The 18443-nt window shown below is 43.3% G+C and overlaps 1 protein-coding gene across 1 annotated transcript in view; it reads right to left on the reverse strand.

Moving 5' to 3' along the window:
• LOC119166953 (carbonyl reductase [NADPH] 1-like) overlaps window positions 1-18443 on the reverse strand; it is a 41042-nt gene that overhangs the window by 18859 nt on the left and 3740 nt on the right. Inside the window, exons 2-4 of the mRNA XM_075891409.1 lie at window positions 16053-16134; window positions 13798-13976; window positions 3031-3143 (exon numbers count right to left, since the gene is read on the reverse strand). Of these exons, the coding sequence (XP_075747524.1) occupies window positions 3031-3143; window positions 13798-13976; window positions 16053-16134 (374 nt within the window). The remainder of the gene's footprint in view (window positions 1-3030; window positions 3144-13797; window positions 13977-16052; window positions 16135-18443) is intronic.

Consider the following 18443-nt stretch of genomic DNA (forward strand, 5'->3'; position numbering starts at 1 on the left):
CGAGAGATGATGTATCGGGCACGTGTGCTGATTGTATCGGCGAGAACGCGTGTCAGTGACGCGCTGTCTGTTCAAGTGCGTTCGCCGGTGCCTTTATAAGCTGAGCCCCTATAAACACCGTCGTCTTTCTTGCACCGAACATGCTGCGGTCAGCGTCGTCCATCTGCTCGAGGTGCTAGCCATACAGGGTCTCCAAGATTCAAGTATAGCCAGAGTGCACTGGAAGGCAGACTGTCTCTCACACCGTGTGCCATTACAGACAAATATGTCGGGAAAATGCAAGTTTACAAGCATTTTTTCCTACTAGTGCCAGCAAATGAGACAGAAACTTGGTTTTAACAATACAATTTGAGAAGTTAAGAACCACAGTACAAGATGGACTGAAAGGCCAAAATTGTAATGACAAGAGATAGGAAGACAGTGGGATGCATTCGAGAGGAAAGGTCCAATATAATCCAATGAGGCGCGGTCTACTTCGATCATTGCTGACAGTCTTTGTGGGCGTAAACCGAATACAGCAAAACTGAAACAAGACAAGCGCGTGACAGTATCGTGCCGCAACCAGCTGTCCATTTCGTCTGTACCAGGGTTTAATACAGTAAACCAGGCCCGCAGCCAAAAATTTCTTTCGGAGAGGGAGGCACCTGTTGAAAACTTCGAAAACCACCTATTTTTATTATTTATTCGCGGTAAAACAATCCCCTCCATCCGAATTTTTGGTACTCCCCCCCCCCCCCCCCCGGCTACGGGCTTGCCAGTGTAAACGTAAACATTTTTGTAGCGCGTACCCGTATATCCTGGGCTGAGGTACACGCAACACATTTTGTTGACTTAACACGAAACCTAAGAAAAACGGAATAACGCTAGGAAAACCTTCTGAAACGCGTAAAACTTTCTGTGCAGTAGTATATATACAGTACAGTAAATGTATGCACGCTCAAAGATTTACTCTGCCGTTCCCATTTTGCATGCATACTTTTCCTAAACACACTAGCGTTTGGAGCAAGAGAAAACCCAAACTGGCACTGAAATCAACTGCAAGCTGCCGGACTACTTGCGCAGCAACACAAATGTGCGGAGGCCCCGCCTCCGTAGCCTTTGCTCCAATATCAAGAGAAGTTGTTGCCGAGTATAGTGAAAGTGCTGTGGTAGCCTTCAGTTGATACTACACTCAAACCTCCTTACAACAAAGTTGAAGGGGAGCCACAATTATTTCGTTATATCGATTATAACAATTTGTGGCAATGTATGCTCAGATGGGCGCACACCTATAAGCATGCAAAGAAGAAAACCGCCTCGCGGGCCTGATGTACTGCTGCGCGACCACGCGTGCGACGGAAAATAAACGCAGTCCAATCTCATTAATTTGAACACGCTTAATTCAAACTTTCAGTTAATTCGAACTCACACTGTGGCCCCGTCAAAGCTATGATGTGTATTCCAATTGGCAAAAACGACCAGTGATTCGAATGCACAAGCACTGGCGACGGTTAATTCGAACTTAACACGCTCCAAAAATGCTCTCAGCACCATGCCCAAACCCACGGCGGCACCTCTCAACGCTGCGCGCGAAGAAGGAAAAGAAGAAAAGGAAAGAAAAGACTGTGGCAGATTGTTTGCTCTCTCTCAAATGATGATCTGCGATGCGCCTGTGCCAGACTTCTCCCTTTTCTGTATCTGCACGTGGAGACCCTTCTCCTTTCAAGGCCACGAGCGGAGAGAGAGAAAAAAAAAAAGCTGTCGCGGAGAGTTGGCTCTCTCTCTAATGCCGATCTGCTTCTTTCCGCGTAGAGACGATCCTCCTTTCTCAGTGCAGAGGGTAGCAGCGGAGACGCAGTTGTTGCTGTCGTCTTTAGAGAGTGTTGGTGCTGGACTTAGCCGCGTGCTACTATGCTTAGCAAACTGCGTGCGAAATTGATTGACTTGCTGCAAGGCAAGCGTGTGCAGACGTGCATCACCGATTACTTCAATTAATGACGATGCAATTAATGAATGATGTCCTCTGATTTGTGAATAAATTTAAGACTTTTGAAGCTTCCCCATCGTGTGTTCTTAAGTGAGAGGAAGATTTCTTTGCACCGAGGCGCCACTTCTCGGTCATGTGACCCGCTGAGCGCTTCCTCAATCCTCTCTGCTGGCTGTGTGAGGAGGACGGCTCTCTCGGCTGCACGTGGCGTGGCTGTAAGGTCGGCGCGAGAGTTTTCAAAGAGCCGTGCCGAACAAGAGTCAAACTTTGCAGAAAACGATATACATAACACACAGCGGTCGGTTTTTCCTTTTTGTGATAGACTACTTGATAGACTAATTTAGTTCGTTATATTCATTTGCCGGTCAATTTTACTTCGTTCCAACAATGTTTAAAATGAACCGTTCTCAATGAAGCTTTCAAGCGGAATTTCATTTACTTCGTTATATTCATTATTTCATTATATCCCCTCACGTTATAATGACGTTTGAGTGTACATTACAATTTTATATTTGTACTTACTCAATTCTTGAATTTTACGAATTTCACAATTTAACAAAATAATCCTAGCATGTTTGTAACTTCATTAAATCAAGTCAGAACAGTTAATGTAATGCTGAGGGGGACATTGACAATATGGCATCGAGGACAGCAGCAAGGGCATTGCAACACAATGAAACGACAAGGCAATGTAACTTCAGCTGCAAGCAGCTGGCGATGGCTATGCTACGTGATTATGCAAGTGTGTTATTTTGCTATTATCAAATTTTGAACGAAACAATGCCTTCTACACTTACTGTGTCCACAAATGAGAGCAACGTCAAAATGTCAGTCACATTCGCTTCAAACGATTGCCACTGCAAGCACTTCTCCTATGTCATCATAGCAAATTGCTTGGTCAGTAAAGTAAGTTCTCTTTGTATTAAACTCCACTGAACGTCACCAATGTGATGCACCTGTCAAGCAATCATGACACAAGAAAGGAATGAAATCAACAGCTGTTGACGAGTAGCTGTTCAGACTGTGCTCAGAACAGGTGTGCATGGAAAATACTAAAAACAGACCTGGCATGCGGGCGCAGCAAAGGGAACAGCTCCTTGCAGACATCGAGTGTGCCAAAAAAGTTCGTCTTCACCGTCACCTCAGCTTGCTCTGAAAATGGTGCTGTAGAGCTGACCTGCAATTCACAGGTTTCGCATCAATGAAGGGACAACCAATAGTGAGGCAGACGCTCTGGCTCTTCAATACATTTAAAAAGCAGGTTGCAATAAGAACTTTACCACCATTATGCAATTCGTGAGACTTTACACCTGGTAATTAAAAGAAAAGCCAACATTTCAATTTAATTCTGTACATTTTCAGTGCCTCGTGAAATTACTCAAATCAAAGCCATATTCATAAGAGCAGACACGACTTCTAGTTTCAATGTCGAGAGCACAACGGCAGAAAATTCCTCAAGAAGAGTGCATTCTAATTGTTTAAATAGGCAAACCATGATGGAAATGAGCTATTAAATGATGGACAGACTAGGCAAGACACACACACAGTGCAACTCTCAACTTCTTCATTAAATAACGAGAAGGGCATCACTTGCATATGCTGAATATTAATGAGAACTAACATACAATGATCCCAAGGAAACGATAGGGGATGTTAATAGAAATAATCGTCATGTTAATGTCGAGAAAGAAAAGTGGACAAAAAGATAAGTTGCCACCGACAGGTACTGAACCTGCGACCTTCAGGTAGTGCTATACAAGGAACTATTGGTCAGCTGTCAGCTCACACTGAGATCATGTGCTACATCAGTGGTTCTCAAAAAGGGGTCTGCGGACCTTAGGGGGTCCGCGAAGCCATTTCTATGATGCGCGAAACCCTAACCCGCATTTTTCTTTAAGCACGACTGTGCCACGCATTGATGAACTGTCCAAAATGAAGTGATGTGGCACGTTTGTTTGATGTTTTTGGCAGCAGTAAAAGGCACCTGTCTCATGCTCCAGTTGTGTTAATTTACCTACGTACTCCCCCCCCCCCCCCTCTCTCCCCTCCGCTGCAAGGCGTCTCCCATCACTTCTACCAGTCCATAAGGGGTCCTCGACACATCCAAGGCTGAGAACCACTATGCTACATAAAGCCAGCAGGCAAAAGAAAAGTGTTCCACACTCGCCCTAGTGGCTACTGGCGGTGCCGCGTCTGACTCTCACGTTGAAACGCACATATATACCCATAAAGTAGACAAAGGGATGACTGCCGGTGTAGCTCTGTGGTAGAAAATTGGATGCGCTATTTGAAGGTCGTAGGCTCGGTCCCTGTTGGTGGCAAGATATCTTTTCGTCCACTTCGTCTTATTTACATTACCATTACTTCTAATAACATCGCAGTACTTTCCTTGGCATCATTGTCTCTTCTCATTAACGTTGCATCTAACAAAGAAAACAAGCCCTTAAGTGTACACTCCTTTCCTTATATATGTTGAAGCACTTAGCACATGGCACGTGCATTGCAATCTCTGAGCCCTCGAGAACTGAATTTCATTCTTAAATAAGCAGAGCGTACCTGTATTAATACAGGTTCCTGTTCGTTCTAAGTTGCTTTTGCTTCTGTTATGATAGGGTGCAATACGCCTTTGGCAGGGAGTCGCAACACAGCATTAGAACTGTAGATGACTGTTATAGGGTGTGTGTGTGTGTATATATATATATATATATATATATATATATATATATATATATATATATATATATATATATATATATATATATATATATATATATATATATATATATATATATATATATATCCTTCACAGACACAAGCTAATGCATATAATGAATATTGATAGTGGCGCCACAATTACCGGCTTTTTCATATCTTACAACGCCAAAAACATGCACTTGAAGCGCTTAAGCTTTCCCCACCGATTTGTCGAAAACTTCAAAGGAGGGCAAGCCGCCAGCGGATTGCACCGGAGGGTGCAATACATAAACGGTGGTGAAAATGTCCACTTGGGGGAAGGGTGGGTGCTTGGGATGTATTGTTGACAAAGATGGCAAAGCTCGTTTACGTTCGCCTTACTTTGTTGAGTTCCTATTCCTTTCTAATCCCGCCATGTCCCTCTTGCTTTTTTTCTAACGTTTCTTCCACCTTTTCCTTCTTTTTTCTTGTTAATATATTATTTTTTTGTTCCCTTCCCTCCTGTCTCGAGAAGCTATAAGAAGACACGAAAATGTGTAAATCGTATTATGCCTTGAAAAAGTCGGGACTCCCGTCCAAACATCGGCTGAATGAACAAGTTATGTGAAAGCGCATCTACTTTTATACTTATATATATTACCACAAAAAAATGCATAAACGAAGCCTATTTGACACTGAACAAAATTTTCTTTATGGTTCACATTGCAAACGAAAGGCTTTCTAAAGCCAGGCTCTAGTTAATTTGCAGTTTAGACGAGGGGGGCAGAAAATATGAGCTTCACACTTTACTTCTCTGGAGATTTCTTAAGAATGCAAGATAAGCGGTAAATATATAAAATGACTGCTACCTTTACTTTCCTGTGAAACTAATTGCTATTCTGTTGACTGAAAGATTACTTCCCAATTTTTTTTTTCCTACTGCCTCAGATACTGACACTATTATGCAGTCAGAGTACCTCAACACCTTGAGTTGACCTGTTTGTTCTACAAAACATTTTTATACAAATTGAGGGCATGATTTCTTGAGTGCATATTACAAACACATGTTAATAATGCTTCTTTTCACAACATACAGCAATATGCATTGGTTTGTTAGTTCCAGGCTGACAATAACAGCAAGTCTGGTTATTATAAAGGGTGATGCATAGGTCTAAAAACTTTATTGATACTGTGAGCATTAGTAATACGCGTCATCCAGCACTCCGGGGAGTCTTATACCTCGTACACTGAAGATGTCCTTACCCTATGTCACTGCGTCGACAGCTGGATGGCGAAGCATGACCATGTTTGCCACCTGCTCAAGGGCAACGTCTCCCTCTTTCAATGTCTGGCGTCCGCCTCGAGTCACTCGACCAATTTGCTATTATTGCGGAATCCGCAAACACATTTCGCGGTTCTGTTGTCGACGTCAACAAGACGAAAGGCGCGGCTATGGTGACTTCGAGAGGAATGAGTTTGCCCCTGTTCTGCAACACCGCCGCCCATACCAACTTTACCAGTGTCGCTCACCATCTCCCCAGCAGTTCGATGCAGCCGGCACCTTCCGTTCCTCACACCGTCGCTCCCCGTCGCCTATGCGCCGTTCCTCGTCACACCTTCGTCAGGCTGCCAAGGTGTCTGATCTTCACTTGGAAAACTAGACAATGCAGCTTCAGAAGGAAAAGCTGCATTTTACGGACTGCATCAAACTCCTCCAAAACACCCCTAAAATGTACTTTGTTTGTGTTGAGGGTATATGGACTGAAGCCTTGGTGGACACAGGCGCATCGCTCTCATATATTAGTTTCAACTTGTGTTCCCGTTTGCAAAAAGTGAAAACACCGTATGATGGCCCTCCCCTTCGCTGTACTAATGCAGTTTTTGTTCAACCCTCAAGTGTTTGCACAGCACGAGTTTTTATTGAGGGCATTTTTCACCACACACATTTCCTCGTTTTGTCATTTTATAATGGGGCTTTCTCTCCTCAGCTTCAGATGTGATATCTGGTGGTCAGAGGGTCATTCGCATGACAGATACTGCGCTTTCGTCTGATACCGATGCTCATAGCCAGCGCTTCGTCACCGCTGATGATTGTTTTATTCCTCCACGTAATGAGCACATTCTGACTCTGACATCAGATAAGATCCGTACTGGTGATGTGTTCCTAGCACCGCGCTGACGCTACATCTCTGGTGGGCTTACCATTGCTCCTAGCCTGGTGCGCTTTCGTGATGGCAGAGCAATAGTTACGGCAGTTAACCCTAATTCTTTGCCTGTTGCACTGCCCCAGGGCACTAGTGTGGTTCGCTTCACGGATACCGAACAACTTTCTCTGGTGCCCCTTCATGCAGACTCGCCATCTTCCTCCACAAGTACTGATGACCATGCTATAACGGCTGCTTTTAACAGCCACAATAAATCTAGATTTCACGTCAGCGCAAAAGCAAGAACTTTTGAGTATACTTCAAAAACACAGCGCTTCATTTGATGTCAGTTCCAAGCTTTTGGGTCAGACTTCCGTCGTCGTGCATCAAATTAAAATGGAACGCAACACAATTGTACGCCGCCGCCCGTATCGAGTGTCTTCCGTGGAGTGAAAAATCATCGAGGACAACGTTGCTGATATACTCAAATGAGATGTTATCCGGCCTTCGTCTAGCTCTTGGACATAACTTGTAGCGCTCGTCTGAAAGAAAGATGGTTCGGTGCAATTCTGCGTCGATTATCGCATACTTAATAAGATCACGTGCAAAGAAGTGTACCCGATGCCACGAATCAACGACGCATTTGACTCTGTGCAAGGCCCTGAACTTTTCTCCAGCCTCGACCTACGGTCTGGTTATTGGCGAATACCTATGGACGAAGTGGACAAGGAAAAGTCTGCCTTTGCAACACCAGATGGGCTGCATGATTTCAACGACATGCCTTTCGGTTTATGTAATGCTCCTGCCACGTTTGAACACATGATCAACACAGTTATACGCAACCTTAAGTGGAAAACATGTCTCTGTTATCTAGATAACATCGTCACTTTCTCCTTGTCTTTTCGTCAGCATCTTGATCGTTTGGACGAAGTTCTGACGTGTATTTCCCAACGCTGGACTTCAGCTAAACACAAAAAAATGTCATTTCGCCAACAAGAACATCAAAGTGTTGAGCCACCTTGTCAGTAATGATGGGGTCCGGCCGGATCCTCACAAACTTGCTGCCGTGATACGCTTCTCTCGGCCAGAAAATCAGAAACACCTACGGAGTTTCCTGGGCCTGGCATCCTACTTCCACTGCTTCATCAGCCATTTTGCTGCCATTGCGTCACCCCTGCACAAGCTGCTAACATCAGGATCTAGCTTTACTCGGAACGATGACTGCGAGTGTGCCTTTCAAGCCCTCAAGCATGCTTTAACATCCGACCCTGTTCTGTGTCACTTCGACGAGAACGCACATACACATCAGAAAACCGACGCGAGCAACCATGGCATTGGTGCAGTTCGTCTACAGCGGGATGCCACTTCACGAAAGAGAGTTATTGCGTATGCTAGTCGTGCTCTCACGGCTGCTGAACAGAACTACTTGATAACTGAGCCCGATTGCCTCACTGTCGTTTGGGCCATACAAAAATTTTGACCGTATCTAAATGGACGCCACTTCACAGTTATCACAGACCATCACGTCTTATGCTGGCTATCATCGTTTAAAAATTTGGTCGCCTCGGTAGTTGGGTGCTCCGCCTACAAGAGTACATATTTGACGTCATCTACAAGTCTGGCAAGAGACACCAAGATGCAGACGCTCTCTCTCGCTGCCCCCTTTAACTATCATCATCGCGTACGTCTGCTGATTGCTCGTCTCGTGGGCAGGACACTGCGTCACCCCGCACATTATTCAACCTTGCGGTTATGCCAAGTTCGCCACACGAGTTCGCCACATGCCAGCTTGATCATCCATGTTGCAATCGCATTAACCAATGCCTAAGTGGCAGATCACCTACTCCTAATGCTAGATTGTGCTGACAACTACGGCAATTTAAGCTCGATAATAGTGTGCTCCATCGTTACGTTTTTTTTTTTTTCTTTATTCAGTGAGTACCCCGCTTTGCTCAAAGGCGTTACAGCAGGGGGGTTACAGACTGGAATAAAACAATTCTTCGTTTATACAGCACACTTGCTCGTCTTACACTACGTTTACACTACTGATGGACACCGCCGGGTTCCAGTACTTCCGCATTCGCTACGTCACCAAGTCCTCGAAGCCTTTAACGATGACCCATGTGCAGGCCACTTGGGGTTTCACAAAACACGAAGCCGCATCAGGAAACATTTCTTCAGGCCTGGCATCTCTACCTTTGTGGCCAAGTACATTGCATCTTGCCCTCTGCTTAAACGGTGGAAGTTACCAACTTCATGTTCTGCTGGCCTTTTGCAACCCATCCCGCGTCCCGAGACACCTTACGCCATCTTGGCATAGACCTACTCGGACCTCTCCCAATCATGCCGGCAGGTCATCGTTGGATTGTGACTGCTGTCAATCACCTGACACGGTACGTAGACACTGCTGCATTACGCACAAGTTCTGCTTCAGACGTCACAGACTTCTTTCTACACCATTGTATTGCGTCACGGTGTACCTCACGCCCACCTGAGTGATCGCGCCAAGACGTTCCTGTCCACCATAATCGAAAACATACTCACAACCTGTGGCACAGTACTTAAGATGACGTGAGCCTACCGCCCCCACACTAATGGCCTGACAGAGAGATTTCATCGGACACTAACACATATGCTATCGATGCACATCCCACCAAACCACAACAACTGGGATACAATTTTGCCTTTTGTGATGTTTGCCCATAACACAGCTGTTCAAAGAACATCTGGCTACTCTTTCCACCTCTTGTATGGCCATTCACCAACATTCACCATCAAGGTCTCTTTCCTGAATGTTGCAAATGACACCTCGGCAACCATATCAGAGCAGTTCATCGCAAGGCTCGAGGAATGTCGGCAACGAGCTTGCCTCAATAGAGAAGCCAAGCAGTAAGACTGCAAGCAATGTTACGACAGCTTTCATCGCGACGTCTCTTTCAATCCTGAGGATGAAGCGTTGCTTTGCACACCCATTCGCACTTCAGGACTGTGCGACAAGGTTCGCTTCATTGGAATTTATATAATTATAGTAAGAAACCGAAACTGAAAGTGCGAACAAAAGTATTGACGCAAATGAAGATAGAGGAAGACGAAAGTGCGTGTGTGGTGCGTGGCGCCGCCGCTCGTGAGAGAGATTTTCTTCGGAACGTTGAAGAAGAAAGTCGGACCGAAGCAGTCGGGCAGCAGTGGCAGAACGAGGGTTGTGGCGACTACCGGCCCGTTACGGCGTGCAACCTGTCCCGACTTGACTGCAGACGACCTCGTGCGACGAGCTACGCCAGGTGACGACGGTGCTCGTGGTCACGGCCGAGACCTGCTGGCGAGTCGGCGTCTACGTGGGTTGCCGAGTCAGGGAAGCTGAAGCGTGCTGGGCCGATCTATCGGGTGTCCTCGGGCGTGGCCGAGCACGGATCCGATCAACCACCGCACACCAAGCAGCTGTCCCAGCGACAGCCGTGGTGCGACAGCAACTCCGGGACCTTCCCAAATCCTGGAGACGCGGCGACACGTCGGACCATCTCGACGACAGTGGCGTGAGTGGTTGATGTCGAGTGGTGCGCGAACTAGATTCGCTGTGTCAGGGCTGCGTGAACCGTGACTACGTGTTTTAAACCTGTAGAGCGAACTGGACTGGCACGAGTTAGGAGTGCATGTATGCAGTTTTAGTTCGTGTATGTAGTTATGTCCAAATTGTATAAACGTCCTGTCTTTGTCTATTCCCTATTCCTTGCCGGTTGAGCGGCTGGGCCCACACAAACCTCTCACAATAATCAATAAACAGTTGTCACAAGTGTCAGTCCCACCGACTTTTCTTCAGATCGTCGCTGTCATGGTTCGGAGATTGTCCATGTATCGCGTCTGAAGACATTAGTTCGATGATACGTGGGTTTTAACGTCCCAAAACCATCATATGATCATGAGAGACACCGTAGTGGAGGGCTCCGGAAATTTCAACCACCTGGGGTTCTTTAACGTGCACCCAAATCTGAGCACACGGGCCTACAGTATTTTCACCTCTATCGAAAATGCAGCCGCTGCAGCCGGGATTCGATACCGCGACCTGCGCGTCAGAAAGCGAGTACCTTAGCCGCGGCAGGGCTGACACCATTAGTTCGACGTTTCATTTTCGTCTAAGATGCGGCCGGGCTGGCCTCTCACATTATTGTGAGCATTAGTCATACGCGTCATCTTAGCATATGTACGTACTAATTATCATCAGTCTGACCAGTAGTGTGGGGCAGATTCTCGGCCGTGTCTTGCATCGTAAACGTTGCCTTATAATACATTTAACGAAAGTGCATTGGTCATCTGCAAGTTCCAGGGTCTGCGTAATGGTGGTCAATGTGCATCAGCATTGATTCTGTTTTAATACAACCTTTGTAAAAAATTGCTAGACATTTTTTAGAAACCTAAAATGCTAAGAGCATTACAACATGCAAACTTATCATTTGGATATTCGTCAATCTGGCCTAGAAATAGTTTGCTCAAGAGCTGAACCTACGCATATATCACTTCGCTGGTGTAGCATTAACAAATAAACTGGTTGAAAGTTGTGCTGTGTGTGTCTAGTATACTCACTGTCCATGTTTTCAAGTACATTCCCATTGACAGAGCTGGCCCATATTTTGTCTTGCCACATGCAACACGTGCGCGCGTGCGTACACACACTCGTACACACACACACACACACACACAAACACACACACACACACACATATATATAAGAGAAAGAAGTGTATACTTAATAGCTCGTTTTTCCATGTTTTGACACAATATTAATGAGATCTAAGAGACAATAAATATATAGCGGAAGTTATTAAACCAATTGTAATGTAAATGTGAAGAAAGAAAAGTGGGTGAAAAGATGACTTGCCGTGAGCAGGAACCGAACCTGCGACCTTCGAATAACGCGTTCAATGCTCTACCACTGAGCTACCACGGCGGCTATCCCTCCAGCCACTTTGCTGGTTCATGTGTGAATTTAAACGTGGGAGTGTCAGTCTGCACCACCTGTAGCCATGGATGCGAGTGTGGCACACTCATTATGAGCCTGTTTGGTGTCACGTAGCACGTGAGCTCATTACGAGCTAGCAGCTGACCAATAGTCCCTCGTATACAACCTAACGGCACCAAGTCTGCCAGTACGAGACTCTCGCTAATGAATAAGGTAAAGAAGTGTATACTTAAGGGCTCGTTTTCCGTGTTTTGACACAATATTAATGAGATCTAACAGACAATAATGCTAAGGAATGTATAGGGGAAGTTATTAGACCAATTATAATGTAAATGTGACGAAAGAAAAGTGGGTGAAAAGATAACTTGCCTAGGGCAGGATACGATATATATATATATATATATATATATATATATATATATATATATATATATATATATATATATATATATATATATATATATATATATATATATATATATATATATATATATATATATAATTATGAGAGTGCAATAACTAGAAGAATAAGGATGGTGGATCACATTTGGCAAGCATTGGGAGAGGCCTTTGCCCTGAAATGGACGTAGCCAGGCTGATGATGATCAGAATATATATAAGTGAAAGTCACAGCAAAAAACACAACATTTGTTTTGAGCTTACGTAAGGAGACTAGCCTTTACCAATCATGAGATTTGTACATTGCATGCTTGTTTAAGTACAGATTCCTGCAATTCCTGATTATGAGGTGCACTATTGTGTGGAGCTGTGGAGTAACATTAACCAATTTGGAATTTTCCGCATGGACCAAAATTTCAGTAGACGAGCCTTTTCCGCTTTTCACTCCCATTGAAATTCAGCCATCGTCTTTGTGTGTTATTTTATAGTCTATTGACACTAATTTTTTAAGGTAAGTATACTTTGTCATACAAATCTTTTGCATACACAGAAAGCTCCGAGCAAGTGTGAAGCTCAGTAAATGCTGACATATTATTTTGACATTACAATCAATTTTCAGAAGCCCCACCTAAAAACACTGACACTGTTGTGGTGTCAATATACAGAGTCAATTCTGGTGATTTCCGCTCCAGTATTGCTAGTCGTGATGATGCCAGGTACCGTGATGATGGATGTGTGAGGTTTAACGTCCCAAAACCACCATATGATTATGAGAGATGCCATAGTGGAGGGCTCCGGCAATTTCGACCACCTGGGGTTCTTCAACGTGCACCCAAATTTGAGCACACGGGCCTACAACATTTCCGCCTTTATCGGAAATGCAACCGCTGCAGCCGGGATTCGATTCCACGACCTGCGGGTCAGCAGCCGAGTACCTTAGCCACTAGACCACCGCGGCGGGGTGATGCCAGGTATCAAAATATTCGATATGGCCACTTGTGCATCACTTGGAACGTTAAATATAGACACTTATGCCAAACACCCCCGGGTGAAGGAGCTGAGTAGCTGTGCAAACTTCATGATAGCTTGAGGGAGAGCGTTACAAGAAGCTCATACAGTGTCATGACATTAGGGTACAGTTGGAACCAAAAGTAGCTCTTAAAAACATACTACTGTAATAACTTTTTCATGGTGCATTAACACCAGTGCATTTTCCAGGCTTTCGAGAGCAAGGACAATGGAAAACTTTTGTGTCAGTACCCCTTTGATTTTTTCATGGTGAATTTGCTAGTTGCCATGTTAGACCAAATGTCCCAATCGACAGTGCCAATCACTGCTGTAGCCAGAGTGGAGTCAACCCCCCTTTCAAAAATTTTTCAATTTTACTAGTGTAATTATACACGTTCACATACAAATACATGCACAAACATACGTAAAGTATGGTTGAACCTGTCCTCTGAAAAACCTTTCTGGTAACATCCCTGGTTCCAATATGCAGTCACTACATGCAGCTAATATCACGCTTCCTTTCTCTAGCTTAGCAGCTCAATGCCATAGGCTCTGGTCTATTATGACAGTAGTCAATAAAGGTTTGTGTTATTGAATAGACTACAAAGAACAGTCTTTCAGTTTGCTGGGAGGAGAAAAAGAGATAGACTCGCCTTGTACGCAATGCCAGCGTTGTTAACAAGTACATCCAGGCCACCGTAACTGCTCTTGAGGAAGTCACGGAATCTCTTAATGCTCTGGAGGTCGTCAATGTCAAGTTGGTGGAACTTCGGGTGCAGCTGCATTTTGTTGAGCTCTGACACAGCTGCTTTCCCACGTGTCTCATCCCTGGCTGCTCAGAACAAAAGAAGTACAGCCTTCCTTCAACGTAAGATTTAAACTTTTCATACAGTTTAATAAAGTTCAGCTCTATGCAAACAAATGTCATACTCTGCTTTACATACAACAATAATGATTCATAAGGCTTTATGTGCCAAAACCATGACAGGATTATGAGGCATGCCGCAGTGTGTGGAGGGGGGTAGGCGCTATGGATCAATTCTGATCCCTTCGGTATTTTTTAACCAGCATCTAAATTTCCCTTATACAGAGCAGGCAAAGCAGTGAAGGCCAAAGGGGCTTCTCTCACTGATTGAATTCGAGGCCATTAAAACCATGATGAAACAGTTGCAGCTAATTATTATGAGTTTTACACTATACTGAGTTAATCACTGAAATGCACTGCATGAACTAGTGAGGATATGAGGAAGGTCTGCTTGGGGCTTTTGTGTTGTTTTGCAAGTTAAAGCGTGACGTAGCAGAAGCAATGTCTTTGGACTACTATAAGCAAAACTGCCTAGATAGCAACTTGAAATTTGTTATTTTTGTGTCGTACCTTTTTTTTTAATGTGCTTCAGGTGCTGCCAGTGCCCAGAAATGTCAACTGCACTGCCTAAATTTTTGCTGCTACTGTAGAAACCGCATACCCTTCTCATTAAATGTGGCGTTTGTTCTCACGGTCTGACGCTGTAGGCCACATACCAGAATGAAAAACAGCACCCGAACTGCTTGGCAACAGTGGCTTACGTGCACCAGGAACATTTTTCAAAGGGCAGGGGGCATGCCACTGACCAGGCCAACGTTATGCCAGGTAACATACCATACAGAAACACATTGGCTTGCGCAAGGGGAGGAATTCAGCTTTGTTGGTGAGATATAAAACCAGATTTAGCACAAGGTAACAAAAAAATGAGAAGGGAAGACCCAACTTGAGTGCTAACCTTTAACAAAAATGGCTTATCGCTCTATTTAATTTAAAACACCCACAGTGTTATTGACCAAACGTGATGAACTAACCAGATTAATTGAAGAAATTGCCAAAACTATAAAGTTGCATATCGATTGGGTAAACACACTGTCCCTGTTGGATAGAGTTCAAATGTGAATTATTCAAATGAATCATTCAAATGTGCATTAGCTAATGAAGTGTTTTAAACATCTTGTTAAAAACAAATACGAGAGATTTACATCTCTGCACTTGACATCTGGGTACAGCACCACCATTGTACATATCTAAGTTTCGGTTGCAGCGAAACCTTTTGTTAAATGCAAGTGCACATATTGTGCCCTCCCTTTTTGTCCTTGTGTTACCTTGTGCTAAACATGTAAACGACTGTGACACTCCTGTGGTTGAGTGCGTGCATGTTTTCTTTTTTCCTTAACCATTCGTTTTCTTGCTATTCTCTCATTACCATTTCATACCCATTTTCCTTTCCCAGGTGCACGCTAGCAAACCTGAAATTTTTTTTTTGGTTAACCTTTCTGCCTTTCAATCAACCTTATTCTCTCTCTCTTTCTTGTGCTGAATGTTGTTTCATGTCGAAAAATGAGGGGACATCCGCTACCACAGCCCCTAGTTTCACAATGATACAAGTTTAGTAAAGAAATGTGATTTTCAAGACTTAAAGGCATACATTATATGTACATTACTGAGACAATAGGGCATGCACAAATCAATAACATGATACTTGTCAATGCCCAATTACATCTACATAAACATGTTGCATATAAAAAAGGAGCATTATTAGACATCTAAAAGGAGCTTCATTATCATATATATATCTAAGCATTGTCACTTTTAAAACTGATCAGTTCATATCACACTCACTAGTAAAACAGTCTAATGCAGAAAAGTGGTTCTCCAATTTATATGATTCTCAAACTTGCAATTCAATATTTTTTATTTTGGGGAGGGGGGAAAGAAGCTGATGATAGAATTTGCCCCAGAACTCAGAACGTTGAAAGAGCATTATAAGTTAATATTTCTTGCATAAAGTAGAATGTGAACTTCACTGCACACTTTGTTTTATAGTTCATGCAAATGAAAACGTAAAGCTTGAAATCTATAGCTATGTATTGAGTCACTCACCAGTCAGAAAGACATCTCCGTCAAACTGCTGGCACAGGAACTTGACTATGCAGAACCCAATTCCCTTGTTGCCACCTGTGACCTGCAAAAGCACAAAAGTATCGTGATCAGTTTCACTTATTATGCAATGATAAGGTACACGACTGTGATGCAGACATTACAAGACATTCCTAATGAAAATGATCAGTTGGATGTACACGTGTATATGTGTGTAAATATAAAATACTTATTTTCAACTGAATTTCCTGCCTGGCGGTCCAGCCTTCTTCGGTGGGTGTAAGCGAAATGACACAACCACACAGTGCTTTGTAGCACTATATATATATATATATATATATATATATATATATATATATAAAAGTGGTTTTTCAATTTATATGATTCTGAAATATTCAATTCAATATTTTTTTATTTTGGGGTGGGGGGAAGAAGCTACTAATAGGATTTTAGGATTTGCCCCAGAACTCAAAACCTTGAAAGAGCATTATACCAGGAGAGTACGTTATGGCGCTCTCATGGTATGTGTCAGAGTGTGTATATATATATATATATAAATATAAGGAAAACAAGTGTATACTTAAGGGCTCGTTTTTCATGTTTTTACACAATATTAATGAGATCTAACAGACAATAATGCCAAGGAAGGTATAGGGGAAGTTATAAGGCCAATTGTAATGTAAATGAGAAGAAAGAAAAGTGGGTGAAAAGATAACTTGCCATGGGCAGGATCCGAACCTGTGACCTTCGAATAACGCGTTCGATGCTCTACCACTGAGCTACCACGACAGCCATCACCCCAGCCACTTTATTGGGTATCTATGTCAATTTAAACATGGAAGTGTCAGTCAGCACCACTAGTAGCCATGGCGGCGAGTGTGGTACACTCTTTATGAGCCTGTTTAGCCTCACGTAGCACGTGAACTTATTACTAACTGGCAGCTGACCAATAGTCCCCCGTATACAACCTAGAGGCACCAAGTCTGCCAGTACGAGACCCTCGTTAATGAATAAAAAAAACAAGTGTATACCTAAGGGCTCGTTTTTCGTGTTTTTACACAATATTAATCAGATCTAACAAACAATAATGCCAAGGAAGGTATAGGGCAAGTTATAAGACCAATTGTAATATAAATGAGAAGAAAGAAAAGTGTGTGAAAAGATAACTTGCCGTGGGCAGGATCCGATATATATATATATAATTATGAGAGTGCAATAACTAGAAGAATAGGGATGGTGGATCACATTTGGCAAGCATTGGGAGAGGCCTTTGCCCTGAAATGGACGTAGCCAGGCTGATGATGATCAGAATATATATAAGTGAAAGTCACAGCAAAAAACACAACATTTGTTTTGAGCTTACGTCAGGAGACTAGCCTTTACCAATCATGAGATTTGTACATTGCATGCACGTTTAAGTACAGATTCCTGCAATGCATACACAAACACGCACTCTGTCGCAGTTCAATGGAATATGGCAAGGGGAAGGGCCGGAACGGCAATAACAAGCAAAAAAAAAAGTTCGAGAGATTCATGCTGACACACAGAGTCACAATTTGTTAGAACTTGACATGAGGTGGGGTCAGAACACACAAACAAGAAATAAATGACAAAGAGCAGCAGTGAACGACCCTGTGCCAGTTGGTGATTCACAAGAAAAGAAAAAATCAAACAATGCTTAAACGATAAGGACACAGAAGGAATGACTCACAATGCACTAGTAAAAACAATTTTATTGCAGCAAGGCAATATCAGAGCCCTTCAATACTGTTACTGGTCATGAAACTTCGATGAAAGTTTAAAACGGAGACAGGAGCAATCGCTATGGGTGCCCTTGCGCACAGCGAGGCATCGAGGCAGCCGCGGCGCAGAAATTGTACGGCCCACGCCGGAGCTGTGAAACGTTATTAAATATAGCCGCAAAGGTTGAATAGGTCTTCAGAGTGATATTAGCTTCAAGGAAACTCGGGAAATCTCTAATACAGTTAAATTTAGTATCGAATGAGGTTTTGAAGCTAGTAATTTGACGACATGTTGTTTCCATTGTAAGATACGCTACCGCTATAAAAGCATGGTTATTTTTTTTTTTCCCTGAAGCATTTAGTGAACATTTATGTACAATCAAGAGTGATTCAACGAATCTGGAGGTTCTTAACGCATATTGGAAGTGCAGTGGTTGCAACTTTTGACAGTGCATATCCCACCTTCCAGGCTATATATACATTCAGTATTTCTATATACGAAGATATGTATTTAAACATTGCCTCACACTTATTAAATTCACGGCGACTTTGAATGAATCGGTGCTTTTAATTTAGCAAGTGATGAAGATCAAGCAACACTTTATACCTCATTTTTGTGCTCTGTTTTATGTTAATTTATCACTACGGTGCC

This window comes from Rhipicephalus microplus, chromosome 1 (assembly GCF_043290135.1).
Source record: "Rhipicephalus microplus isolate Deutch F79 chromosome 1, USDA_Rmic, whole genome shotgun sequence".
NCBI classification, from domain to species: domain Eukaryota; kingdom Metazoa; phylum Arthropoda; class Arachnida; order Ixodida; family Ixodidae; genus Rhipicephalus; species Rhipicephalus microplus.